This window comes from Arvicola amphibius, chromosome 1 (genome assembly GCF_903992535.2).
Source record: "Arvicola amphibius chromosome 1, mArvAmp1.2, whole genome shotgun sequence".
NCBI classification, from domain to species: Eukaryota; Metazoa; Chordata; class Mammalia; order Rodentia; family Cricetidae; genus Arvicola; species Arvicola amphibius.
In genome coordinates, this window is record NC_052047.1 from 143,335,635 (window position 1) to 143,363,053 (window position 27,419).

The following is a 27,419-nucleotide window of genomic DNA, read 5'->3' on the forward strand; positions in this document are numbered from 1 at the left end:
TGTCTGCCTTCCAAATGCTGGGATTAAAGGTGTGCGCCACCGCTATCCGGCTACTGTTCTGAACTGTAATACTGTAATATAAATATCTGATATGCAGGATATGTGACCCCGTGAAAGAGTCGTTTGACCCCCAAAAGGAGTCATCGTGATTCATAGGTTGAGAACTACTACCCTAAAGGCAGCTTCTGTGACCCCTAGTGTGTTAAGTCCATCTTCCAGTGAACTTAAATGGAGTCAGAAGAAGTCAACTATGGTGGTCAATACCTGTAATCTTAGTACTTGGGAGGCAGGGGCAGGAAGATCAGGAGTTCAAGGCCAGTCCCCTCACCTGGTCTTAACCCTGCCCCCATTTTTTAAAGGATACTGTGAGAAAACTGGATGGTGTGCTGGTTACTATTTTTGTCAAGTTGACACAAGCTGCAGTTATCCAGGAAGAGGGAACCTCAGGTGAGAAAATGCTTCCTTCATCAGATTAGCCTGGAGGAATGTCTGTGAGGCACTTTTCCTGTGGCAAATCTGGAACTCCCTGTGCAGACGCACTGGCCTTAAACTCACAGAGATCCACTGTTGGGATTAAAGGTAAGAGCCACCACCAGCCCAGTTTTCTTAATGACTGATATGGGAGAGCCCAGACCCTGTGGGTACCAACCTTGATTGGTTCTGCTGCGTTGAACAAGAAAAGAAACTTGACATTGGAGGGGTGGCTCAAGCCCACAACCAAAACAAGGAAGTAGCAAGGGAAGCAAGAAAGCAGTCTTCCTCCAGGTCCTTTCTTGAGTTCTTACCTTGACTCTGAGTGATAGACTCTTAGTGGAAGTGTTAAGATGCAATCAGCCTGCCAAGTTGCTTTTGCTCGTGGTGCTTATCATAACAATAGAAAGCAAACTAGGCCAGACGGTAAACAAAATCTCGACAGAAAATACTTGACATATGTGTCTGTGTGTGTAATAACTTGAGCCAGCATATCAAAGAGCTGTAAATCAATAATGAGTGAGAACACACTAAGATTGTCCTGACGGTTCTTACTATTGACTGAAGAGACCGCTCCCATGTCTACCTTCTCAACCTGCTACTTATTCATTCGGGGCAGATTTCCAGAAGAGACGTTTCTGGGAAGTGGGAACTGGTGGCTTTGCCAGAAGTAGGCCAGGCGGTCGCAAGCCTGTAGGATTCTCAGACTGCGAATCAGCTTGTCTGCTTGTAGGCAGGGGCTGCGCCGCGGCGGCCTTACCACGATCGGGTGGGCACACACAGGGGCGCACCTCCTAGTCCCAAAACTGGGAGTAGTAGAGCGCTTCGAGGTCCTACAGCTGGAGAGAGGGATGCACCTCGAGGTTCCATCGCTGGGGAGGGCGCACCTATAGGGGACGATCAGCTGGAAGCAAGAGCGGGCTCAGGGATTAGCATGACTCTGGAGCGTGGACAACTTCAGAGTCTCATCCATCCGCAGTTTGGTGGGGTCTGAGGCTTAGAAGCACGCTGTCGGTTCATTCTACGCTTCCGAGCTCTAGAGGGCGGCCGCACCTGGGGCGCACCAGGACTCCAACCGCCCTGAACCGGTGGAAAATAACCAAGTACTAGTGAGGAAGAAAGCAAGGACAGAGACACGGGGCGTGGCCTACAGCACTCGCCTCCAAGTACAAGGGCGGGGCTCGTCTCCAGGGGTGGGACCTCACTTAGCTTTGCCCCGATTGGCCAGGACACGCAGGGCATTGTGGGTCGCCGCGCTCCTGCTACCGCCTCAGCTGTACTCGCCATGTCGGGGTCCCCGGTAAAGCGCCAGAGGATGGAGTCCGCCCTGGACCAGCTCAAGCAGTTCACCACCGTGGTGGCCGACACGGGTGACTTCAATGGTGAGTGGACGCGGCGCATGCGCTCTGAATGAGCTGCGGAGCCCCCAGTTTTGGGATCAGGACCGGTGTGGGTGCCTGGGGTGGGGCTTCGCGGTCGCTGGAGCCGGGACCGACGGGTCTGCTCAACTCAAGGAGGTCCTAACCTGGCCTCCGGGCTATTGGTGACCCTGGGAGACCCTTGCGGGGCTCGGTGGCTCGAGGCGGTCTAAGGAACAGTCCCGCCGACCCTGGACGTCCAGCCTACGCTAACTCAGGCTCAGCTTTGGAGCCCGTGCAGTCTGCAGGGCGGCACGACCTCCGTGGACCCCACCTGCTTTTGCAGCCTGTTGCTTTGGCCTTCCAAGGTGGCAGCTGGTTACTGTCTGGGAACCCAGTATGGCTGGATTCCGACCAGATGCACACACTAAATCAAATGGTTATTCTGTTGCCAAACCTCCTTTTCTTCTGAAACAGGGTTTCACAGTGTAGTCCAGGCTGGCCTTCCTGGTGATCCTTCTGTTTTAGCCTCTTAGTGCTGGATCAGGCAGGGCCACCACGCCCAGCTCCAGTGCTCAGATTTTCCGGGACTTGGAGAGAACTTGGAAGACTTAGGTAGAAAGGCTTGCCCTGCTAGTCTGCTCTCAGCCGTGTAGAGTGGAATAGCTGAGCTTGTTTCACATCTGCTGTGGGAATGAGACTTTGGGGAAATGCTCCATGGGAGCCGGGTACAAAAGCGCCTTCTGCTCTTTTCTGCTTTCTCACGGTGACTTGAGAAACAGGCTTTAATTCCTCCTGAGTAAGTGCATTGTTTATCTCTCAGCGAGTCAGAGTGATTAGGCATATTTGGGCTGCTTAAATATAAAGGAAGGACAGACCTGACATGGGTCTTGTAGCAAACCTGTCTGACTGAAGTGATTGTCAGAGAGCTCCCAGAAATCCTGCTGGGAGTTTTCACTGAGTGTAGTGAAGATCTCACAGCCTGCTGTGTTTGAAGAGCTCAGGAGCCAGGCATAGTGGCACATGCCTGCATGCCGGAAGCAGAGGTGGGCAAAATCTATGTTTGAGGCCAGTTTGGTCTTCATAGTTCCAGGCAGCCAGGCTCCATAGTGAGACCCTGTCTCAAACAAAGAATAACAAAAGTACATGCATAGACAGTGTAGCTAAATACAAGTTAATAATTATAGACACTGTATTAGATTTGAGGTCTGTACTGTGTGGTGAAGGTTCTTAACTTCTTGGGTGTCCCAGGCCCCTGAAATAGAATCTGGACTGTCTGCTAGAACATTTGCCCCCTCATTTTCCATTCAACCTATAGGTTCTTTGGCCCTTAAAGCCCGTCTGTAGGGGTGGGATAGGGATCGAGCCCAGGGCATATACTACTAAAGCAGGTCCGCCATCACTGAGCTGTGCCTCCAGCAGCCTCCTGGCCTGCAGTTTTATCCTGTGCACCTTCAGTGGGTTCACGCCTGGCCAGCACCCACTCCAGAGCACATTTTCCCCTACTTGTATTTTGAAATAATTACAGACTCCCGAGGTGTTGCAAAAGTAGCCATGCAGCCTTTGCCAGTTTCCCCAGTGATGTCCAAATCAGGAAGCAGGACACCAGTTGAGGCCATGCATTGTGCTGTCTGCAGATCAGGCCTGCAGCAGTTTCATAACGCGGAGACTTAGATTAGCACTGTGAGACTTAGCCTCTTCTTTGGGCGTGGTGGTGTAGACCTTTAATGTAACCCCAGCACTGGGGAGGTCAAGGCAGGAATTTAAGGCTTTTAAAAAGAGTTAAGCAAGTTCACGCCCTCCTGACTTTGCATCCGCTGTTCGTGTTCACTTGGGTAGCTGAGCTGATGGGCTCACTGGCTTTTCTAAATTCTTGGGTGGGGGAAACTAATATGTTAGAAGAGCTAATACAGTTTGGCATAATATACGGGCCCCCCAGAAAACAAACAGGAGAGAAGAGCTGAAGCTAGTGTTGGTGTCCGCATGTCTGTCAGTGGGTTAGGATTAGTGCACCTCCTGCTGGCTGTGGGACAGTAGGACAAACTTGTGGCACATGTTCCTCCAGTGTCCTCATATTTCCCTTCCAAGTCACTAAAAATCAGCTTTTATGGGGGAACTGATTGTTCTGGGTTGCCTAGTTTTGTTTGGTGTTTGTTGTTGTTGCTTGTTTTGTTTTGTTTCCAGATAGGGTATCAGTGTAGGCCTGGCTAGCCTGGAACTTACTATGTAGACCAGGCTGGTCTCAAATTCTTGCTTATTGGTTTCGTTTTAAACTTTACTATAAAAAAGTTGCAATTTACAAAAAAGAATTACACACCAATGTGGTTTGATGGTTTGTTTTGCTTTGAGACAGAGTCTCACCGTGTACCCCTAGCTGATCTGGAACTCACTAAGTAGACCAAGCTGGCCCTAAACTCACAGAGCCTGTGTGTGCTTCCAGGGTGCTGGGATTAAAGGTGTATGCCACCACACCTAGCTCGTGCTTTGGGCTTTTGAGACAGGGTCTCGCTCTGTAACCCATCCTGACCTTAGACTCTCATCATCTGTGCTAGTATCGTAGGCTGTGCCACTGTGCCCAACTCACTTGTGTGTCATGGGTTACTGTCTTCACATGGAAGCCAGCCTCTCTTGAGCTGCTGTGAGCATTGTCCCTGCGATCCACTTGGGCACTCTTTCCCCACCTCAGGTGAAAGCTGCTTCTGGTCACTATGACAAAATACCTGAGAGAAAACTTGAGGGAGGGATGATTTGTTTGGACCCACAGTTTCTAAGGTTTCAGTCTGTTGTGTTGGAGAGGTCACAGGTAAAGCAGAGCAGCTCATCTCAGGGCAAATAAGAAGCAGGGAGACGATGCCTGTGCTAGCAGGCTGTCTCCTTTTATCCCATGGGCCTTCACGGGGCTATCTCCCTTGTTAATCCTCCTGGAAGCACAGACAAGCCCGGAAGTCGTGTAGATCTAGATGCTTGGTCCAGTTCAGCTGACAAGATTAATCATGCCGCCTGCTTCTGGAATGTATTTACCTAGCCATTGATGAGTACAAGCCCCAGGATGCCACCACCAACCCATCCCTGATCCTGGCTGCAGCACAGATGCCTGCCTACCTAGAGCTGGTGGAGGAAGCCATTGCCTACGGCAAGAAGCTGGGTGGGTGAGTATGGGTGAGAATGAGCTCCGTGGCTGCCACTCCTCACAGTGACCATGTTCCCTCCCATTCCAACACCATCTTTTGTTCACTGAGGTGTGATTTGCATGGAATAAATCACTCTCCCTGGCTATGTGGCTCCAGGGCTTGCATTGTGAACACCCCAGCCGAGATGTGGATCACTGCCGGCCTTCCAGGCTCCTGTCTCTGATGGGCTCTGTAGCTCTACAGCTATGCTGTGCCTGCTGGTTGTCATTACTTTCTTTCTATTTTTGTTTTGTTTTGTTTTTTGTTTTTTTGAGACAAGATTTCTACATAACTGTGGCTGTCTGGAACACACTATGTAGACCAGGCTAGCCTCACAGATTTACCTGCCTCTGCCTCTTGAGTGCTGATATTAAAGGAATATACCACCTTGCCCAGATGCCATTACTTTTTTTTTTTTTTTCGAGACAGGATTTCTCTGTATAACAGCCCTAGCTATTCTGGAACTCTATGTAGTTCTGTAGACCAGGCTGGCCTCGAACTCAAAGAGATCGCCTGCCTCTTCCTCCCAAGTGCTGGGATTAAAAGCCTGCATCTTCACTGCCTATCTTGGGGTATCATTTCTTGGGGTTGCATAAAAATTTATTTATTTATTTATTATTTTTTTTTTTGGTTTTTCGAGACAGGATTTCTCTGTGGCTTTGGAGCCTGTCCTGGAACTAGCTCTTGTAGACCAGGCTGGTCTCGAACTCACAGAGATCCGCCTGCCTCTGCCTCCCGAGTGCTGGGATTAAAGGCGTGCGCCACCACCGCCCGGCATAAAAATTATTTTTATGCTGGGGGTAATGGTGTACACCTTTAATCCGAGCACTTGGGAGGCAGAGGCAGGTGGATCTCTGAGTTTGAGGCCAGCCTGGTTTACACAGTAAGTTCTATAACAGCCAGAGCTACACAAAGAAACTCTGTCTTGGAAAACTAAAAAAAATAAAAAGTTCTGAAGATGGTGGTGGTGTGATTCCCAACAGTATAATTTAACACTGTTGAACTATAAACTTAAAATGGTGAAGATGAAGCCGGGCGGTGGTGGCGCACGCCTTTAATCCCAGCACTCGGGAGGCAGAGGCAGGCAGATCTCTGAGTTCGAGGCCAGCCTGGTCTACAAGAGCTAGTTCCAGGACAGGCTCTAGAAACTACAGGGAAACCCTGTCTCGAAAAAAAAAATGGTGAAGATGGCATGTTTTATGGGTTTTTCATTGTAATATAAAATAGTGCCTGCCTTCTTTCTTTCCTTTCTTTCTTCCCTCCCTCCCTCCCTCCCTCCCTCCCTCCTTCCCTCTCTCCCTTCCTTCCTTCCTTCCTTCCTTACTACCCCAAGCCGGCCTCAAACTTGGAACCTTCCTTTTCCACCCTGCAAGCATGCTGAAGTTAGTAGCTCTATGAGTTTGAGTCCAGACTGGTCTATATAGTGAGTTTCAGGACAGTCTAGGCTTTATATAGAGACCCTGTCTCAACCGGAACAGAACAGAAAAAAGTAGCATGTGCTCTCATGCCCGAGGTGGGGAGGATGAAGGGAAAGAAATTTGGCAAAAGAGTCAGAATTAGTCTCATAGGTTCCCCAAAGCCTTCAAAAGTTTCTAAAACAACTTCTCTGTGAATTTCAGGCCACAAGAGGAACAGATTAAAAATGCTATTGATAAACTTTTTGTGCTGTTTGGAGCAGAAATACTAAAGAAGATTCCAGGCCGTGTATCCACAGAAGTAGATGCAAGGTAGGTGGGGCTAGGTAGGGTAGGGAGGCAGCAGGTATCCTGGTGACATCAGTGGCCGAAGAGGTAGTTTGCTCCTGTTATTCTCCACGCTCATTCAGTGGTGTGTCATACATTACATTGGAAGACTGTACAGAACTGGTGGCTCTCTGACTAATGGCTGATCTTGAGTCTTTTTTTTTTTTTTTTTTTTGATCTTGTGTCTTGTGAAAATTTATGTGACTTTGGGCTTTGTGCGTGATAGGCAAGGGCTCTGCCAACTCAGCAGAACTCTGATCCCCTTTTTTTCTGTTTGGTTTGACTTTTCATTTATTTTTAAGATCAAAATTTCTTTTTCAAATATTTTTTAATTTTATGTGTATGAGTGTTTGCCTGTATGTATGTATACCACATATGTGTGTTGCATCTGTGGAGGCCAGAAGAGGGTATCAGATCCTCTGGAACTGAAGTTACATAAGGTTTTGAGCTGACATATTGGTGTTAGAAACCAAACCTGGGTTCTTTGCAAGAGCAGCAAGTGCTCTTAACCACTGAGCAGTCTCTCCAGCCTGAAGGCAGTGTTACTTACAGCATAGGCTGACCTTGAACTCCAAATTCTCCTGTCTCAGGGGTTTGCTGCCAAGACTGCTTCTGAAATTGGGTTTCAAGTTGCACTGAGTCCAGAGTAGGGGGTGAAGCAGGTTTGTCCAATGAGCCATGCAGCTACAGAATGCCCTGCTTCTGATGTGCTCCGTGGTGTATGTGCTGTGTGGTCTGAGTACCTGCAATACCCTTGCTTTTACAGGCTTTCCTTTGATAAGGATGCAATGGTAGCCCGAGCCAGGCGCCTCATTGAGCTTTACAAAGAAGCTGGGATCAGCAAGGACAGAATTCTCATCAAGTTATCCTCAACCTGGGAGGGAATTCAGGCCGGAAAGTAAGTATTCCCTGCATGGAGGCAGCTTCTGATTCTGATTCCCTTCCTAAGCAGCAGACACCAGTTTCTAGGGGTCAGAGTTGGAGACTCTTGAGACAAGCGTGCGCTCTGCTCCAGGGTCAGTTCAGACAGTGGCCAGTGGAGAAGGAATGCCTTTCTTACACTTCCAGATTTTGTCTCTCAGTCTCGTTTTGGAACAGTGAAGCCAAAACTTACATAAGTTTTGAAGAAACTAATTGCAAAATGGTAAAAACAGTCACAGTCTTCTAGAAGTCGTCAGTCCTGACCATTCTAGGGAACCTGAGCAGCAGATTCATTTCCTCCTTGCCCAGGTTTGCTCTCTCCCCACCTAGAACCACTGTTTTCCTCTGGATTTGCTTGCTCTGGACATCTCATATAAGTAGAGTCAGATCATACATGAACTATTATGTCTGACTCATTCAACGTGTTCTAATGTCTATGCCTTCTTTCCTGACTGGACTTCCTTCTATTGGTGGGTGTATTGCGTCTTTGCTTTGTCTCGTGTTGGGCACTGGGGTCTGTTAAGAATAATGGTATGAACACAGGCTTATATACATTTTGGTACGGGCATAGGTTTGTGTTGACAGAGGTTTCTGTCCCAACCAGTCCCGCAGCTGTTCAGTCCCAAAGAAACACAGAGGCTTATATTAATTATAAACTGGTTGGCCTATTAGCTCAGGCTTCTTATTAACTCTTACATCTTAAATTAGCCCATAATTCTTGTCTGTGTTAGCCATGTGGTTTGGTACCTTTTATCAGTGAGGCGTTCTCATCTTGTGTCCTCTTACATCTAGGTGACGACTGCAGACCAAACTTTTCCTCTTCCCAGAATTCTCCTATTCTGGTCTTCCTGCCTATACTTACTGCCTAGCTACTGGCCAATCAGAATTTTATTAAACCAATACAAGTAACAAATCTTTACAGGATATGAGACCATTGTCTATTTTTTTCAAAATAAGAACTCTGAATCTAATCTCCTTTGTTTAGCCTTTTTCCTGGCCATTATCCATAACAATTTATAGCCAATACTCTAAACAAAGACAAATCAAATATTCATAATCCATTTTTTTAGGAATGTGGGCATAGTTTTCTAGGCTACTTCCTGATGATTAAGGGTGCTGATAATCTTATGGGGACCTAAAGAAAATTTAGGATTATGGTCAAGTCCTGACTGGAATATTCTATGTGGCTTGATCATCTCAGCCAACAGTCTTATGGCTGTTCTGGATGTAGAACTCAGAGGAAACTCCAGCAAAGATCCTCTGAAACATTGGATCATGTGGGCCATCCGCTCCTTCCAGAGATTTTTTTCAGGGGGGTCTTCCTTGATCAAATCTGATTTTTCTTAACCTGGAATGCAGCCTCTCATTTCCTGTGGAAACAAAAGCAAAACCTCTTCTCCAGAGTAACATCTTTTGACTTAAATTTTGAAGTCAAGGCATTTTCAAAATACATATGTTGGATTAATCCAGCAGCATTTATGATAAAATGCCTTTTAGCAGCTGTTGCTCCTTCCTCAGCCATGGAACAATTCAAAGACAACACAGTAACATACAGTATCCAGATTCTCTGTATTTTCCATCTTTACATAGCTTCATTTTAAACTTTTATTTTATTTTATTTTAGTTTATTTTATTGAGACAGGGTTTCTCTGTGTTTGGCTGTCCTGGAACTCACAGAGATCCGCCTGCCTCTGCCTCCCAAATGCTGGGATTAAAGGCGTGCACTACCACCGCCCGGCTTAAGCTTGTTCTTAATGTACCGCCCTTCACCTCCCCTGCTATTAAGAAGCTGAAGACGCGCCGGGCCATGGTGGTGCACGCCTTTAATCCCAGCATTTGGGAGGCAGAGGCAGGCGGATCTCTGTGAGTTCGAGGCCAGCCTGGTCTACAAGAGCTAGTTCCAGGACAGGCTCCAAAGCCACAGAGAAACCCTGTCTCGAAAAACCAAAAAAAAAAAAAAAAAGAAGAAGCTGAAGACTCTTGGGGAGCAGCGGGTGCCAGAGCTCAGCCTGAGGTGGCACTCAGCATTGTCCCTGCCATCTTGTCCACAGGGAGCTGGAGGAGCAGCATGGCATCCACTGCAACATGACGCTGCTTTTCTCCTTCGCCCAGGCCGTGGCCTGTGCTGAAGCGGGTGTGACGCTCATCTCCCCCTTTGTGGGGCGCATCCTTGACTGGCATGTGGCAAACACAGACAAGAAATCCTATGAACCCCAGGAGGACCCTGGTGAGCCACATTTTAAGATCATGGGGCAGGGGAACTGCTGTGTTTACCAGCAGGGCTAGAGACAAGGTCAGGGTGGGGTCAGACAGCAGCTCAGGGCAGCTCTAGGGAACATGCCTGTGTCTCCTCCAGGGGTAAAGAGTGTCACCAAAATCTATAACTACTACAAGAAGTTTGGCTACAAGACCATTGTCATGGGCGCCTCCTTCCGTAACACTGGTGAGATCAAAGCACTGGCAGGCTGTGATTTCCTCACCATCTCGCCCAAGCTCCTGGGGGAGCTGCTCAAGGATAACACCAAGCTGTCACCTGTGCTTTCCGTCAAAGCGGGTAAGGCCAAGGGGCCATAAGGACCTCTGTGTGGGCGGAGCTAAGGCCTGACCCTGATGGGAGATACTCAGCCTAGGCTGAGGGACAGTTATGAGTCGAAGGGTAAGGCAGGCATGGAGAGCTGTGGTATCCTCCAGCCCAGACCAGTGACTTGGAGAAGATACATCTGGACGAGAAGGCCTTCCGTTGGCTTCACAATGAGGACCAAATGGCTGTGGAGAAGCTCTCCGACGGGATCCGAAAGTTTGCTGCTGATGCCATTAAGTTAGAGCGGATGCTCATGGTGAGTTCCTGTGTGGGTTGGGCCTTTTCTCCTTCACCCAGGGGCAAAGTTGGAGCAGAGGTGAAATTGCAGGAGGCCTGGCATAGTTAGCACACACCTGTAGTCTCATTCTGGAGAGTGAGACAAGAGGATCACAGATTCAGTAGCCTGGGTCAGGAATGCTAGTACATGCCTTTAGTTCAAGCACTTAGAGACAGAGGCTATCTCAAGAAGCAAGGTAGAGATGGCACATGCCTTTAATCCTAGCACTTGGGAGACCTAAGCAGATGGATCTCTGTGAGTTCAAAGCCAGCCTGGTCTACAGAGCAAGTTCCAAAACATACAAGGATACACAGAGAAACGCAAAAACAAACAAAACACTATATATCTACATATATATATGTAGATTGTAGATATATATGTATGTATATATATATATATACACACACACACAATACAGATAGGTAAATGTGTATGTGTGTGTGTGTGTTTATTTTTCTGGGAGACCATGGGTCCCAGCTGGTTGCTGAAGCCATATTGGGACCTTGGTGGGGCGTATTGGGGAACAGTCCAGACAGAGTGAGGGGCTGACATGACTCCACCTCTGGTCCCTTCCAGGAACGAATGTTCAGTGCCGAGAATGGAAAGTAGCGCAGCGCCTGAGGCTGGACCCCAGACCTGCACCGCCGTTGAACTGGGTCCTGATTGCACATGGCTTGTGATAAATCTTGCATTTTTCAGTGATTGGAGAAGGGATGGATCATAGGTTTCTGATTTTATGTGAAATTTTATCTAATTCATTAAAGCAACGGCTTTTCCTATGTTGTGCTTCATCTCACCATCTTTGTCGCCGCCCACTTCGGTACCAGTGGCCCCAGGATTGCCTGTGACTGCGGCGGATCTTGGAGATGAACCCCAGGCTATCAGCGTGATCCAGGCAACTGTGGCCCTCACCCTCATCTTCTCAGCCCCACTGGACCACAGCTGGGACGCGGATGGCAGAGGTCTTTGACTTTTGGTGGCAAGATTATACAGTAACTCCCTCTGTACCCGGTGTCCCTGTGCCCTGCCTAGTCTTATAGGATGTGCTAGCAGAGTCAGAAGACAAATGGTGGGCTCTGCTCCTGGGAGGTAGCAGCTGAACACAGTGTTCAGAGCCAGGCTTGCCCACTGCCCAAGAGTAAGTCCAGCAGTTTATTTCTCCCATCTAGGTGCTCTGCCTGGTGTAGCCAGGTTCTAAAGGGCACTGGTACCAACTTATGGGGACTGCATAGTATACAGCACCAGCTTTGAAAGGGCACGGAAGCATATGCCTATAATCCTGGTACCCGGAGGGCAGCAACTAAGTTGTCCACATCTGAGGACAGCCTGATCTACTTAATGACTTCTGGGACCACTTAGAAACCCTGTCTTCATCCAAAATAAAGCTGAGTGGTGGTGGCCCATGCTTTTAATCCAGGCATTCAGGAGGCAGAGGCAGGTGGAAGCTCTGATGAGAAGGACCCCATGGGCCCCTATTAGGATCATGGAGCAACTTCCCAGGTCTATTCCCCCAAATTCCCACCACGAGCAGCTCTAGGGCTAAGTACCTGCCTGGGCTTAACTCATCCTGGATGGTGAAGTGGGGAGCAACTTCTGCAACCCAGCACAGCTAGGTTCACACTTTCTGGATCAAGACCCACAGTATTCTACCACTTCCAGCCAGAAGACAGGGCCTGAGGGAGCAATGCTCCTTGAGGCTGACCTGCTTCAGCATGTAGTAGGCAAAGCCTTGTGCCCATACCACACCAACCTCCTCGCCCTTGGACTTGCAATAGTGTGTTCAAATAGGAGATCAGGGTTTTGAGTCTTTCCAACCTGGGGCTCCAGGGATACTGGCCAATCATGCATATTCCATAAGCCCTTTTTTGTGTTCTTTTGAGACAGGGTCTTTGTATATGACCTGGCTGTCTTGTAACGTACTATGCCTCTGCTGGGCAACCATCTATAATATCTGGTGTGGAGTGCAGGCTCCAAAGCTACACAGAGAAACCCTGTCTTTAAAAATAAAAAAATAAAAAGGGTGTACCACCACATACAGCTTTGCATCAGAATTTATGGCCAATTACTTGACTGAACTGGTGATATTCCATTATAAAGAAACCACTAGCTGGGTATGGTGTCAAACACCTTTAATCCCAGTCCTCAAGAGGCAGAAGCAGGTGATCTGAGTTCAAGGCCAGCCTGGTCTACAGAGCTCCAGGATAGTCAGGACACAGAGAAACCCTGTCTCACATCAATGAATGAATAGAATGTATGTATGATGTGTGTGAGTGGACATGCACATCAGGGTAGCATAATTTCAAGAGTCGGTGTGTTCCTCCCACTGTGGCACTTTCACTGGCTGAGCCACTTGGTCAGTCCCTTTTCATCCTTTTTTTGTTTTTGTTTTTTGTTTTTTTTTCAAGACAGAGTTTCTCTATAGATTTGGAGCCTGTCCTGGAACACAGTAGATCAGGCTGGCCTTGAACTCCGAAATCCGCTTGCCTCTGCCTCCCAAGTGCTCCCGGTGGCCCCTTTTCAAATAATTCTGCTAGAAACATCTGTGTAAGGTTTCATTTCTCTTGAGTAGTTATAAATGTGCTTATGAACATACCCTGAGCTCAGCTGCCACTTTTCCAGGGATTTGTTCATTCTCTCTTCTGCATCTTCTCCAGCTTGCTGTCCCCTCCTCCACCTAGGACTGCGTACCCTTGGAACAGAGGTCTGGCACAACCAGAGCCTACCTCACCTGCTACAGCTACGTAATGCCTCAGTATAGCATGGGTGGTGGCGGCGGCATATGCCTTTAATCCCAGCAGAGGCAGGCTGAGTTTGAGGATAGCCAAGGCAACACAGAGAAACCCTGTCTAGAGAGAAAGAACAAACATGACACTCATAGAGAGCCAGTCAATTAGAAGAAACTCTCAAACCCCATCAGCATGGTATCACCTCCCAGTGTCTGAAGCTGCCCCTAATTCATGCTAAAACATCGTCTCTGAGGTGACGGTGTTAAATGGGACTTTGGCTTCATGGAGCAATTAGTAACTTTTGAAAAGGTTCCAGAAAGCACCTACCTCTTCTGACCCAGTAAGAAGCAGAGGTCTGAGCCAGGAAACCCTTAACAGACACACCTAGTACACTATACTTTGACTTCAAGCTTCAAAATGTGTGTGAAGTATGCTGTTTACAGATCACCCAGCCTGTGACTGAACCAGCCAATCCTAAGGTACAGCCTCAGATTTTAAGGCTTTGTCCAGGAATATCCATCATTACATAGTGTTCATGGCAGATGAGGGCAGTGCAAGGCCAGGGAGGAATCCAGGACAGGTGGGCTCTCCTTTCTTCCACTTGTTCTGGACTTCTCTCATTAAAGGTTATTAACCACCAAAAGGTAATTAATTAGTAACTTTTCCTCCAGGTCGCTGGCACTGGTGCTACTCTGGAGTGTGGGATGAGCAAAAGTTAAGTGGAGAGGGAGGTTAAGAGGTCCAGGTTACTGGGAAGACTCTAGTCTACGGCTAGAAGGGTGACTGGAAGCTACCGTCCAGGCCACGTGCCCCGGGACTGACCGCAAACAAGCATGTCCAGGAGGGAGATGGCCATATCAGGTCCTCAGCAAAAGCAGGGTCTGGAAGACAGGACTCATGGATGTTCCTACTCCATATAGCCCAAACCCATCTACGGCGATCTCCTTCTAGGAATAGATGGAATACCTGGCCTGAGGCTTCTGTAAGCCAGGGGCAATTTGACAGACTGTGGGCTACAGCAGTTTAAGGGTCTCCAGGTATGACACTAGTATTTTTTTCTACACCATATGGGGCAGGGTGACATCACTGTGTCCACTCCAAGGACCTAGGCTGAGCTGGGGCCTGTATTGCATTAAAAACCACAGGCCAGCTAGATGGTGGTACCACACGCCTTTTAATCTTAGCACTCAGGAGACAGAGGCAGGCAGATCTCTGAATCTGAGGCCAGCCTCTGCTGCCTCAAGAGTGGGTTCTAGGACAGGCTCCAAAGCCACAGAGAAACACTATCTCGAAAAAAAAATCATAGGCAAGATTTAAACATGGGCAGTCTTCTTCAGCAAGAATGCTGCCTGCTTAGGGCTAAGAAAACATCCACTGTTCACCTCTGGCAAGATGAATTCAGAGCAAGTTCCAGTCTTTTGGTCCTTTCCACATGGTTCTCACCAGCAGCTAAAGGGATGAGAATAGCCAAAGGGCCATAGAAGAGCAGCATCCCATCCTGAGACCCCACAGCTGCCTCTCCCAGGGACAATTCTTGGAGTGTTTACTGCAGTTCTCAGAGACTGCCTGGCCAGCCACTGTGCTGGGGATAGAGAAGGAGTGTTCAGTCTACATGAGAACAGATACTCTCCATGTCTTAACTCTTGGAGGCCTCCAGCATTCCACAGGGTCCAAACGGAGGCTTGAGGGCCCTGTCAGGTAAGGACCAACAGAAGAGGCTACAGTTTGTTCAGCTGTTGTCTCTAGGCCACCAGGATCAAAGACAGCATCCAAATTACTTCCTATAGGATGAGCACATGGTCCAGACTCAGCACCAGCAGGCAGGGTGTCGCAGACAAAACTGTCCAGCAGAGGGAGCCAGTCACAAAGTGGGAATCCACCCAAACCCGTTCCCAGGAGCCTCACCGGCTGCCACAGAGGAAGAGCAGGTTCTGGACAGCGGGAACAGTGGAGTTTGCATTCTGACCAGTGATCAGGTGGCGGTCCAGTACCACATGCACAGCGTCGGGCTCACTGGCTACAGCAGAGGACACAAACCTTAAGCCACAGGCCTAGGCCCAGTCCCACTCCCACCCACTGAGGAGCTGCAAACACCAGGGGTCAGCAGGAAAGCCTGTCTGAGTGAAACACAGGGGTTTGCAGGACCTAAAACACCAATCCAAGACACAGCAGGTGGCCCCACAAATCTAAGTGCAGGGGCACCAACTTGGGCTCACCACTGAAGCCAGCGCCAGAGTCCTTCACAAAGTCCTCCACAACCAGCGGCAGGCGGGCAAAGTCAGGTGCCCTGATGAGCTCATACACAGAAGGCTGCAAGGACAGGGCTGGAGTCAGACCAGCTAGTGGCTCTACCCTGCCCAGTGCCCTATTTTCCCCAGGGGCCAGGCAGGGCAAATCAAAGCATCAACCTCAGCTACCACATGGGGGAGAAAGGCAAAGGCAAAAGCTCAGTTATCGTTTTGGAGACTAAGCCGTTATGCCTTAGAGTGCCTGGCTCCCCCAGCATCAAGGTGTAAGTGTGACCAAAATGAGACGGATTGGTGTCCTTTGGAAGGAGTCCCTTCATGGGTTCCATGATGCTCTTCCTAGAGGGTCCCAGGTTGTGCACACACCACGTGGACAAGGAGAGAAGTGCTCTAGCAGTATGGGGACCGGCAGGTCACAGTGCCTGTAGGAATCTCTTTCTGGTTCAGGGAGGGGTAGGGAGACAGGAGGGAACTGGAACGGGACACTGGCTTGACCACGAAATACTCACCCCTGTCAGGCTGTAGCCTTCGAACACCCAGGACCTGTCTTCATTGGTAGCACAGCACAGGGCAGCGACACCATGGCCAATGGCACAGATGGGTTCTAAAAGTGACAAGGTACTCTCAGGCCCTGGATGCCATCCTGGGTCGGGTCCCCACCCGAGTGTCCCCTCCCCCAAAGCAGATGCTTCAAGACTAGAGTTTACTTAGAACCCACGCTGCCGCAGTTTTAAGACATGTGAAAGCAAACACCCAGAACTCCCAGTTCGTGTACCAGCCACTGCTTCAAACTGCAGAGAAGCCACTGTGCAGCTGGGGGTGGTACTCCTAGGGCTATCCTGCTCTGCAATGGGGCTACCCTGGCTCCTCCCCAAAGACAACTTTTTTTTTTTTTCTTTTGGTGGCTGTCCTGGAGCTAGTTCTTGTAGACCAGGCTGGCCTCGAACTCAGAGATCCACCTGCCTATGCCTCCCGAGTGCTGGGATTAAAGGGGTGTGCCACCACCGCCCGGCTCCCCAAAGACAACTTAATGGCCAATGTGTTCCCATGGCTGAGGTAGCTGGGAAAAACTGCCTCTTGTCTAAGCCCAGAAGGCCAGCTCTCACCACAAAGGACACTGAAGGAGCCTGCATCTGGTATCTGATGAGCATCCTGCCCCAGCCTACAGATTTGCTTATCACGACAGATGTTGCCTCCAGACAGCATCCTGATTAACCTACCATGGAAAGGGCTAAGAGGTCACGGTCAGCAGCCCTCTCTTGGCTGTCAGAGGCTCACCCTGCAGAGACTAGCAGTGCACACATTATGTTAAGTGAGATCACTCTTTGTGCACGTGGACACAGAGCAAACTCACCTGTCTGCAGGTCAGAGTCACTGCGGCTCCCCACTCCCATCTGATGGGCTGATGAAATCACCAGGCATGCCCAGTCCTGAATCCTAAACCCTGTACTAAATATCCATTGCATTTCTGCCTTCCACACCCAGTCTCTAGTTCTCTGTCACCCACTGTTTTGATCACTCCCTCCTACTCCCCACCCAGGTGTCTGCTTGCCAGCCTGTTCTCCAGTTTCTTGTCACCCACTGCTCTCTGAGCGGAAGTGCTGCAGTATCCGAGCCAGGGACCCACTACTGGCAAGGTCAGTCAGGGCGCCAGGACAGCTGGGAATCAGAAGAGCATGGTACCGGGCACCTGGGAGGAAACCACAGGTCAAATAAGGGCACGGCAGACATAGAGGCCCTCCAGGGACCCACTAGCCACTTGTCACTTTCCCAACCTACCATCTATGGACTCAAGCTTAGCGGGGCTGGCATAAGCTTTGAGACGGAAGTCTTGTACCCAGCGTGCATTGCTCTCGGTCACATCCACAAAGTCCATGGCCTTTCCCTAGAGAAGCAGAGCCTACGTGAAGGGTCAGCACCAGGATCTTCCCCCACATTGGAGCGACAGAGAACTTAGAAAGGCTAACAGATTTCAAGATAGCCCCTGGGGCACAAACACCTGCCTGGACAGCCACTTTTACTGGCTGGCTCGGGCAGGGAGCCTCCAGTGACAAGAGAAAGAAAGAAATCAAGTACAAGGTAGTCCCAGAAAACCAAACTAGCAGCGTACAGGGGCCCTGTGCAACACAATGCTAAGGTCTTACCATGGGATCACCACACCCTGCTCTCCAGACTCCTGATTATAAAGCAGCAGCAACTGTCCCACCCACCTTGTGACTTTGAAACATGCAAATATGCAACACACATTTGCTGTGATCCATTTATGACTGGATGTTCCCAGGGCCACAGTGCAAGAATCAAGGATCTCTCCTATTAGGAGGATCTGTGCAGGACCCGCACGCTAGGACCAAGTCTTATCTTTCCCTTATAGACCTGCAAAAGTGCAGGCCACAGTGAAAAAAAAGCTCCCTTGACCCAGGAAAGTCATAGTCCAGTGAACGGGAACCATGACTTAAGGATGCCACCAAGTTTGGTTGTAAATCCCCTTACCTGGAGGTAGCTCCTTCCTGGCCTTATCAACTACAGAGGACTCTACATTCTCCTAGCCTCGGCCCAAGAAAAGAGAGGACTTCAGGGGTTACCTGGAGAAAGTGACTGTACTCACCCCAGGGGTGGCCACCTGTAGGTTGAAGGCAGCACTGGCCAATGTGAAGCAGTGGAAGAAGGACTGGGCTGACACACCTGCAAGAGAGGATTTCAAAACTGCAAGGGCATGACAGGGCCAGCTGGCCCACCCCTATTCCTCAAAGACTGCTCCAATGCTCCAGGGCACTCTCCTGGTCCCAGAACCAGCCTTAGGAGCAGTCCACTTCGCCCACCCAGGGTCCATGTCCTGTGGACAGGATAGCAGCATTTCAGGTTCAGGAAGATGTAGCTCAGAGGTCCACAGCAGGCCTATTGCTCAGCCAGTTTTGGTTTCTGGCCCCAGAACAACCAGCAGGTTCCAGCCGTTCTGCAGCCTCCCAGAATAGGCTCTCTGCCTTCAGGCCCCCAGTTTCCCCCCTTAACTGTCTACCAAAACCCCTACACCCTTGGCTGTATCCCATCCTTTCCTCTTTACAGGTACTTCCCAAAGGCAAACCTTTGGGTCATCTCTCAGACCCACCAATAGCCAAGGTCCCTGTAGCATGGGGAGAGCAACAGTGAATATGTCATAGAAGAAGCAGGAGAGTGTGGTGCCCCACACTCAGGACACCTGGCGGGTCCCCTCATCCTAAAAGCATGAGATGCTGACCCCACCATGCACTCAGCACTCTTCTGCCCATCAAGAGTCCTTCAACAAGCAAAAGGCTTGCTTAGTTCTTCTGAGTCCAGACGCCAGGTGCACAGGCCTTTACTCCCAGTACCCAGGAGGCGGAGCACCCAAACTTAATATATAAACAGATAAAATTTTTTTTTAAATATTTATTTATTTATTATGTATACATTATTCTGTTTGCTTGTATGCCTGCAGGCCAGAAGAGGGCACCAGACCCCATTACAGATGGTTGTAAGCCACCATGTGGTTGCTGGGAATTGAACTCAGGACCTTTGGAAGAGCAGGCCATGCTCTTAACCACTGAGCCATCTCTCCAGCCCCCCGATAAAATTTTTTTTTAAAAAAAAAAAAAAAGAAAGAAAGAAAAAACAAGACTCTAGACAATTTGTAGGTACAGCCTAGCCTCCCCTTACTAGGGAGTAGAGACTCACACCAGCTCAAGCACAGTGGTCTGTGCTGGTTTAATTTAAGGGCTCGATCCTATAGTTTCATCTTTCCATCTTCTGTCTTTTTGAGACAGCATCTCACAAAACCAACCTCGTTATCCTCCTGCCTCCAACTCCTACGCTAGGATTTTGGTTTGTGGGTTTTGTTATAACTTAGTTTTTGAGTCAGATCTCACTATTAGCCCTGCTGACCTGGAACCTGGCTATATAAGTTCTAGACTGGCCTCAAACTCTGAGATCCATCTGCTTCTGCTTCCTGAGTGGCTGGGATTAAAGACACACACCACTAGTTTCTTTACTTTTACGATTTAATTACATTTTCAGGGATCTACCTCAGATTATCCCCACCAGCTCCTCCATCCCTAACTCCCAAACTCTCAAGTAAGGCCTACCTAGGAGCAGCTGTAGATTCTCCCAACCCTCTCTTCCAGGGCGGAGAGCACCCTCAGGGCCCACCTATTTCCACCTAGGAAGCTTAGTGGAACCCAGGGGTTCATCATCCAGGATCACGCGGTACCTTCAAACTCATGGTGGCTTGAGATGCTCTATACGGCTCTAAAGGACAAACCCTGGGCTGCCAGCTCTGGGCCCCCATCATGTCCGCAGTTCCCTAAAGACCCGTGAAGTAACCATCTGCCCAGCTTCCTAGACACACACCGGGCAGCTGGAAAACCCATAGCCAGCAGATCTCTTGTGTGGGGTCCCTATGTGCACCTCTTCGAGCAACCCCTTTCAGGATCGCTTCCTGGAGGCCCGCGTGAAGATAGGCCCAGGATCAGGGGGACGGAAAGGCAGGACACGGTGGGCAGAAGAGTACCGAGCCCCTGCGGCTTAACCTAGGAGCAGGGTCATCTCCGCAAGTCCGCTGGCCACCCCTGCCTGCTGCAGACAACACAGGCCGCCCCGGGGAAGACAGGTGCGGGGTCCCAGGATCCCAACTCTGCAGGCACAAACGTTGACCTGGGTCAGAACGTCAGGCCACTGCGCCACACAGCTGCCCTGCGCGACCTCACCTTCAGAAGCGCCGCTGGCCACCAGGAACAGGCAGGCCTGCTGGGCAGGACGCTCGGACGCCATGGCTGCAAACCCGGTTAAGAGAGCGGAGGAGCAGGGTGGGGAGGGGTGGGGCGGGGCGGGGGCGGGACTCGCAGCCGCGGTAGTGAAATGCGCGTGCGCAGTGTGCGGAGGGGCGGGGCTCTACTGCATGAAGTACCGAATTGGGGGGCGGGACTTGCCTGCAGATGGCTGCGGCCTGCGCTTGCGCGAAGACTGGGGAAACGGTTATTCGCGTACGCGAGTGGCTAGGAAGGAAACGCTGTAGGTCCCCTGAGTGTTTACCAGAGGCCGGGGAAGGCTTGTGACCCTCAGGCACACATCAGTTGAGCGCAGCGGGCTGGGCAGAACGTTACTCAGGGTCTGAGTTGGCCACATGGCTTTCAGCCTTTGACTGCAATTGAGCCATGCTATACTTGTCTCGGGGAGAAGACCCCGTCAGCCCAACTGGCCGACTGGATGAGTGGCCCGGAGGTGGGGTCGCTTTAGGCGCGGTCCTTCCTTTGCGTGTTTTGGAGGTTCCAAAGACCGCCTCGGTCCCTGGAGTTTTGGATGAGCCCGAGGAGAATGATGGAAGGTCACTTCCTGAGCTATTATTTTTTTTTTAATGCACTGGTGTTTTTAGCATGGGTGGCAGACCCCCCTGGAACCGAATTACAGTTGTGAGCTGCCTTACGGGTGCTGGGAATTTGCCGGAAACATCTGAAAGAGCAGCCAGTGCTCTTAACCACTGAGCCCTCTCTCCAGGCCCCTCCCCACTGTTTCTAAAGCGATTGTTCCTTATGTTGTACCTCATGAGTATGGGTTCCTGGTGGGGGCCTAGGAAAAGGAGCCTGGAGCCCAGGGTCCCTGTGCTGTCTGTGTGGTGATGTTTGGGGATTCACAGGCCAGAGTTAGCCCACAAGCTGGACCTAGTCAGGAGGAGAGCCTTCTGGATCTGTAGATTGCCCAGTCCCTAAAAACCCATCTGTTAACATGAAGCCCCAAGGTGAAAGGCCAGATTGATCATGGCCAGCGATCCACATGCTCACACAGAGCCACCTTGTGCTGTCCCCAAAGCAATCTTGAGACACCAGAAATGGCAGAGCCAGCAATAGGCTTGAGTCTTGAGGAGGAAAGGATTTAATTCAACTCGCAGGTGTTAGAACTAAGTTTTGGGTGGTAAAGACACCACCATTCCAAATGAAGTGTCTGGACAAGGCAAATTTTACTCTTGACCAGGAGAGTGTACTCGAGGAAAAGAGTGAACACACCAAGACAGGAAGTGCATTTGGTTTTTATTCTAACTCAGGTGGTGGCTGTGTCTTTTCCCTCCCGTTGGCTGGGTCTGACCTCACAATATTATTCAATGGACCGGTCTGAAAAGAACCAACGTACAAGAAATGGGGGAAGGGGAAAAGGATTCCCTGAGTGAGGAGGATCAGAACAGCCTGGGCTTATTACAATAGAGACACCCTGTCAAGAAAAAAAAGAAAGAAAATTGAATTCCCCATTCTAAACACAAATTTTAGTATTTGATAGAAAAGAATATTTAATACTACTTATCCAGGTTACAGTCCTGGGAAGTCAGGACAGGAACTGAAGTAGAGACCATGAAGGAACACTGCTTACTGGCTTTTTAAGCTACCTTTCTTATGCAACCCAGGCCCACCTGGCCTGAAAAGACACCTCACACATTGGGCTAAGCTCCCTCCCCCCATTGATGAGCAATCAAGAAATGCCCCAGAGAAACCCTGTCTCGAAAAAAAAAAAAAAAAAAAAAAAAAAAAAAAAAAAAAAACAAACAAAAAAAAAAAAAGAAATGCCCCACAGACATGCCCACAGGCCAATCCGATATACATGGAGTTGACACTTCACGGGGAGGGAGGGATATATCCCTAATCTCATCCCCCAGCTTGCCTCCTCGAACACGTGAAGGAGGAAGCCGAGGCTCCATGTCTGACACGATCAGCAAGGCTGTTGTGTGTCCGGTGTATCCAAGGTGGTGCTGTGTGCCGTACCTGACAGATGATTCAACATGGCCAGGAGGAAGCATACCTAAGGAATTCTATGACCGTGTCCAGAGAGGCATGCTTGTGAGTGAGCAGAATGCCTGGTTTCCAGAAGAGCCTGTGAGACTGCTCAGGATCCACATGGAATCCGCATTCAAGCCTAGATAGGCAGATGTAACAGACAAGCAGTACTTGGCCAGGAACTGTGCTCTGTCAGGAGCTGACATTCCTAGACCAGGCCCTAAGGTGGAGCTACCCCGCCAAAATGCCGTTGTCTGAGCCACATCCTAGATCCTATGTGCTTAGCAGGTATACTGGTACCAGGGCCTCCTGCCACAGTGACTAGCCCTGCCCCTCCACCCAGTAGCATCCTTCAGGACTGACATCTGGGCCTGGACACATGGACCAAGATCAGCTCTACAATGGGCAAGTTTTGCCACTTGAGACAGAGCACTGGAGGCTCCAGGAGTGTCCTTGAGCAAAACCAATGACAGCATTGTGAGGGAGGCCCAGTGCCCCATCCTGTCCGTGAGCTTCTCTGGTCTCCTTCATAGACACGTCAAAGGTCCTGTTGTGAGGCTTATACACCTGAGCCCTGGACATGGAATGCTAGGACATCAGATCTGCCAGCAGTGCCCAAGTGGCAAAGGTTGGGGACGACATATAGGGTCTGCGCGTGTGTAGAGATCCTGGGCCACAGGACTCTTGATATTGACAGCAAGTTGGGCACTGAGACAGTGACTCCTTTAAACCCAGCTTCAGGAGGCAGAAACAAGTGGGCTCTTCTGAGTCCGAGGCCAGTCTGGTGAGCTACATAGTGAGACCTTATCTTGGGGGAAAAAAAGCCACTCATTTCTTTTTCATATCGAGAACCTTCTGCTGGAATGTAAGGGCAGGTGAGAAGTCCTAGGAGATGTGTGCCCCGCTGGGCTGAATTGTGGGGCAAGCCCTGCCTCCTGTCACTCCTGCTGCCTCTGTGACTCCTGTTTCAGAGCAGGCTGGGCCTTTTCCTGGCCTCTCTGCACATCTGGGAGCTCCTTTCTGTCAGACTCCCAACCATTTCAAAGCCTAGGCCCCAGCTGCAGGCATCTACTATGAGCGAGAAGGTGTTGTCCTGAGTGCCATTCTGCTAGTTCAGGTGACCATCAAGTGTACCTTGATACAAGGGACTAAGCATTCAGAGGCATAAAGTTCTCTTGGGATTGAGGGACAGTCTTTACCCTACAAACACTCTTCAGGGTGGGGGGGTGGGGAGCTGCCTAGAGGTGAGAGGTTGCCCTCAAGTAGCCTTTAAGACCCAGATGAAGCTGGTTGGTGGTGATGCATGCCTTTAATCCCAGCACTTGGGAAGTAGAGACAGGAGGATCTCTGAGTTTGAGGCCAGTCTGGTATATAGAGTGAGTACCAGGACAGCCTGAGAGAAACCCTGCCTTTCTCTTAAACGGAGAAACCCTGTCTCAAAAAAAAAAAAAAAAAAAAAAAAAAAAAGACCCAGATGAAACCCTTTCCCCATTAGGGCTCAGTGGATGGGGGGAAGCCTGGAGCCTCCAAGGTAGGTCATGCAAGGCTATACAAAGCAAGCAACATGCAGCTAGTGACAGCCTTGCTGCCAGGTATGAAGTTGTGAAGGTTCCATCACCTGAGGTGGGTCCTCTGCAATATTGGTGAGAATACTAAAGCAGCTGGCTGGCCAGAAAGTGTCTAACCTGTGGCCAGGTGATGGCATTGTGGCACAAAGCCAGGTGATGGCATTGTGGCCCAGAAGCAGGCACAAAGTGTCCCTGTGAGTAACAAGAAAGGGGTAGCAGGACAGGTCTGGGAACTTTACTCTGACACCCCTAGTTCCATGGGGTTAGGGGAGCAGGGCAGAAGATGCAGCATAGGTATGTACCCCTCTCTTGTTGAATAGTTTATCCAGGGAGACGAGACCCACCTCGTCTGCCCTCTGAGGATTTGACTGCATGTGTCCTTTTTCCTCTTGGGAATGTAAGGCAAACAAATAAAATCAGTCACTGTGAAGCAGCAAAGAAGGTTCTGTTCTTAGCCAAAGAATAAGGAAAGCCTGAATAGAGCTCAAATGACTTCTCAGCCGTGGCAGCTGGAGGTCATCGCTATGGCTCAGGTAGAGTACAGGGGGATTTGGGGGGGGGGGGGGCGTGCCTAAGCACAGGTAGCGATGTCTGTCTTCTTACCCTGCTGTTCTTTTTTTCTTCCCTTTTTTATTTCTTTCAGTTTTTCAAGACAGATTTTCTCTGTGTAGCTTTGGAGTCTGTTCTGGAACTAGCTCTTGTAGACCAGGCTGGCCTTGAACTCACAGAAATCCGCCTGCCTCTGCCTTTAATCCTCTGCTGGGGTTAAAGGCGTGCACCACCACCGCCTGGAACCTTCCTTCCTTTCTTCTCCCTTCCTTCCTTCCTTCCTTCCTTCCTTCCTTCCTTCCTTCCCAGCCTGAGTATTAAGTTTGAGAATTTTCTAAGAAGTGGGTGCTCTTTCTCTCTGATCATCTTATAGTCTTTTCCAGCCATTGTCACGGTGCTTGTAAGTGTCATGGCATTAAAGGGCAGGGTCTTTACTGAAGATAAAGAGAGCAATTAGATGGCAGGAGCTGAAGGCGAATGGCTGCTTACTTTGCCTCTACTGCCGCAGAAGCCTAGCTGGTCTGCTTTTTTCTCCTGCTACTCCCGAGGGCTGAATGTGCGGCTGGCCCACTTCCTTATTTCTAGGATACAGAAAGCGCCAACAAGCAGAGGCTTATTTGTTATTTATCTATTTTTCTGAGGCTGGCCTAGAACTCACCATAAAACCTTGAACTCTTTTTTGCTGCTATTATTTTTTTGTTTTCGAGACAGGATTTCTCTGTGTAAATTTGGCTTTCCTGGTACTCATTATGTTAGACTAGGCTGGCCTCAAACTCAGAGTTCTACCTCCGGAGTGCTGAGATTAAAGGTGTGTACCACTACTACCCTGTTAACCTTGGACTTTTAAACCTCCTGATTGTCAAACCACCTTGCAGGATGGGCTGGAGCCAAAGATGGGTGCAGCCACATCTTGACCAGGACTGCTTAGTTATGTGTATCTCCTACCCTGTAAACCTAAACCTCTTGCTGGGACCCCAGAAATAGACTCGGAGACCTCTGAACACCATTGTTTAAATCCACATTGAAGAAGTCTCTGTTTTCACTGTTTCTTTTTGTTTGGTTTTGAGACAGGGTCTCACTGTGTGGAACCAGACTGACCTCAAATTTACAGATTCGTGTGTGTGTGTGTGTGTGTGTGTGTGTGTTTACAAGAACTAAACACTGGGACTGTTTGGTTTTTTGTTTTGTTTGTTTGACTGATTTGGTTTTCTGAGAAAGGTTTCTTTATATAACAGTCCTGGCTATCTTGGAACTTTCTCTGTAGCCCAGGCTGGCCTCAAACTCACAGAGATCTGCCGGCCTCTGCCTCCCAAGTGCTGGAATTAAAGGTGTACACCACCACCACCCAGCTTTATTTTTATTTTATGTGCATTGGTGTTTTTCCTGTATATATCTGTGTGAGGATGTCAGGCAGATAGGTGCTCTGAAACTGGAATTACAGACAGGTGTGAGCTGGATGTGGGTGCAGAGAATTAAACCCAGGTCCTCTTGAGCAGCCAGTGAGCCATCTCTCCAGCCCTTGTTTTTAGTTTTTTTTTTTTTAAATATGGGTTCTGGGAGTAGCACTCAGGGTCTCATGATTTCAAGGAAAGTGCTTGTCCACTGAGCTCTCCCCCAGCTCCTTTCTTGCCTACTTACCTTTTACTTTGTTCTTTCTTTCTTTCTTTCTTTCTTTCTTTCTTTCTTTCTTTCTTTCTTTCTTCGTCTTCTTCCTCTTCTTCTTTGTTTGTTTTTTGTTTTTGTATTGTTTTTCGAGACAGGGTTTCTCTGTAGCTTTTTTAAGAGCCTGTCCCGGAACTAGCTCTTGTAGACGAGGCTGGCCTCAAACTCCCAGAGATCTGCCTGCCTCAGCCTTCCGGGTACTGGGATTAAAGGTATGCGCCACCACCGCCTGGCCCGCCTTCTACTTCTTTACCTGGCATGTTGGGGATGCGTGGCCAAGCCTAGCTTGTTAGGACTGTCACAGGCCAGACTTTGAACCAAACAAGTCTGGAACAATTAGTTTAGTAAGGCTGCTGTTGCAAAACAGGACTTTCACTTCAAACTGAGTAAGAAATGTTTATTCTGAACCAAATACGAGTGATCTTGGTCCAGGAACACCAGTCAAGTTGCTCTGAATGGGTTCCAGTGTTGAAGTGGTTATATGAACTATAGTTACCAAACAAAAAGTCATCAATCAAGGCATTTGCCAGATATATTGGTATGGGGGCATCAGGTAGTTAGGTCACTGAGAAATCTCTGCTGTAGATTTCAGATGCTGTCAGATAACGTTCTTAGGTTTTGAGTTGATAGAAGTTAGCGTTAGTACAGTCCAAAGGTTCTTCCTGATAGAAGGAAGTTAGGTCATATGCAGAGATGGGCAATGAGTAACCACAAAGGGAACTAAAGAGAGCCCAAAATAATCCGGATCCGGAACACACAGAGATAAGCTCTGCACACAGATAGCCATGAGGTTCAACTCATTCAGTAAACCTTGAAGAGTCTTTTTTTTTTTTTTTTTTTGGTTTTTTCGAGACAGGGTTTCCCTGTAGTTTCTAGAGCCTATCCTGGATCTAGCTCTTGTAGACCAGGCTGGCCTCGAACTCAGAGATCCGCCTGCCTCTGCCTCCCGAGTGCTGGGATTAAAGGCGTGCGCCACCACCGCCCGGCTTGAAGAGTCTTTTTTTAGTGATTTTTATTTTATGTGCATTGGTGTTTTGTCTGTGTGAAGGTAGCAGATCCCCTGGAATTGGAGTTACAGACAGTTGTGAGTCACGGTGTGGGTGCTGGGAATTGAATCCTGGTCCTCTGGAAGAGCAGCCAGTGCTCTTAACCACTGAGCCCTGTCTTCAGCCCTGCCTTGTAGAAAGAATCTTTAATGTAGGTGTGGCTTTTTTTTTTCCTGCGATCTTGAGTTTGCAGGTCTAAGCAAAGTCGGCCTTCCTTTCCTCCTGTCTCCCTTTCTCCTGCCTACATCTACTGGAAGGCTGAGAGGCGATTCTGGTCAAACTGAGGAAGCAGCCTGGGGTGTGGCTCCCTACATGAGCTGCACAGAGGTGCT

The 27,419-nt window shown here is 49.3% G+C and overlaps 2 protein-coding genes across 5 annotated transcripts; one reads left to right on the top strand and one right to left on the bottom strand.

The window, feature by feature from the left end:
* Positions 1-1,712: 1,712 nt before the first annotated feature.
* On the top strand, positions 1,713-11,299 carry Taldo1 (transaldolase 1). The gene is made up of 8 exons (XM_038327057.1): positions 1,713-1,853; positions 4,855-4,978; positions 6,619-6,726; positions 7,508-7,639; positions 9,714-9,889; positions 10,019-10,216; positions 10,354-10,499; positions 11,097-11,299. The coding sequence occupies exons 1-8, from the start codon at positions 1,757-1,759 to the stop codon at positions 11,127-11,129; spliced, it is 1,014 nt and encodes a 337-aa protein (XP_038182985.1). The 5' UTR covers positions 1,713-1,756; the 3' UTR covers positions 11,130-11,299.
* On the bottom strand, positions 9,638-20,319 carry Gatd1 (glutamine amidotransferase class 1 domain containing 1). 4 transcript variants are annotated; one of them, XM_038327067.1, is made up of 8 exons: positions 20,211-20,319; positions 18,098-18,174; positions 17,272-17,377; positions 17,075-17,182; positions 16,002-16,096; positions 15,463-15,556; positions 15,152-15,263; positions 9,638-10,609 (listed from the first exon to the last, which is right to left on the bottom strand). In XM_038327067.1, the coding sequence occupies exons 1-8, from the start codon at positions 20,272-20,274 to the stop codon at positions 10,495-10,497; spliced, it is 771 nt and encodes a 256-aa protein (XP_038182995.1). In that variant the 5' UTR covers positions 20,275-20,319; the 3' UTR covers positions 9,638-10,494. The 4 variants fall into 4 exon arrangements, with proteins under 4 accessions (XP_038182995.1, XP_038183021.1, XP_038183006.1 ...); XM_038327093.1 differs by lacking the exon at positions 20,211-20,319 and adding an exon at positions 18,599-18,825; XM_038327078.1 differs by lacking the exon at positions 9,638-10,609 and adding an exon at positions 14,398-15,027.
* Between the last annotated feature and the right edge of the window lie 7,100 nt (positions 20,320-27,419).

Bases quoted from the DNA above. Each gene is read 5' to 3' on its own strand.
- Gatd1 (XM_038327067.1), bottom strand. From the start codon at position 20,274: ATGGCGTCCGAGCGTCCTGCCCAGCAGGCCTGCCTGTTCCTGGTGGCC. The intron at 17,183-17,271 runs GTAGGTTGGGAA...GTTTCCTCCCAG, and splicing joins TAAGCTTGAGTCCATAGATG to GTGCCCGGTACCATGCTCTT. The intron at 10,610-15,151 runs GTGAGGCTCCTG...CTCACTCTCCAG, and splicing joins CTCTTCCTCTGTGGCAGCCG to AATGAGACTACAGGTGTGTG.
- Taldo1 (XM_038327057.1), top strand. From the start codon at position 1,757: ATGTCGGGGTCCCCGGTAAAGCGCCAGAGGATGGAGTCCGCCCTGGAC. The intron at 9,890-10,018 runs GTGAGCCACATT...TGTCTCCTCCAG, and splicing joins TGAACCCCAGGAGGACCCTG to GGGTAAAGAGTGTCACCAAA. The intron at 10,500-11,096 runs GTGAGTTCCTGT...GGTCCCTTCCAG, and splicing joins AGTTAGAGCGGATGCTCATG to GAACGAATGTTCAGTGCCGA.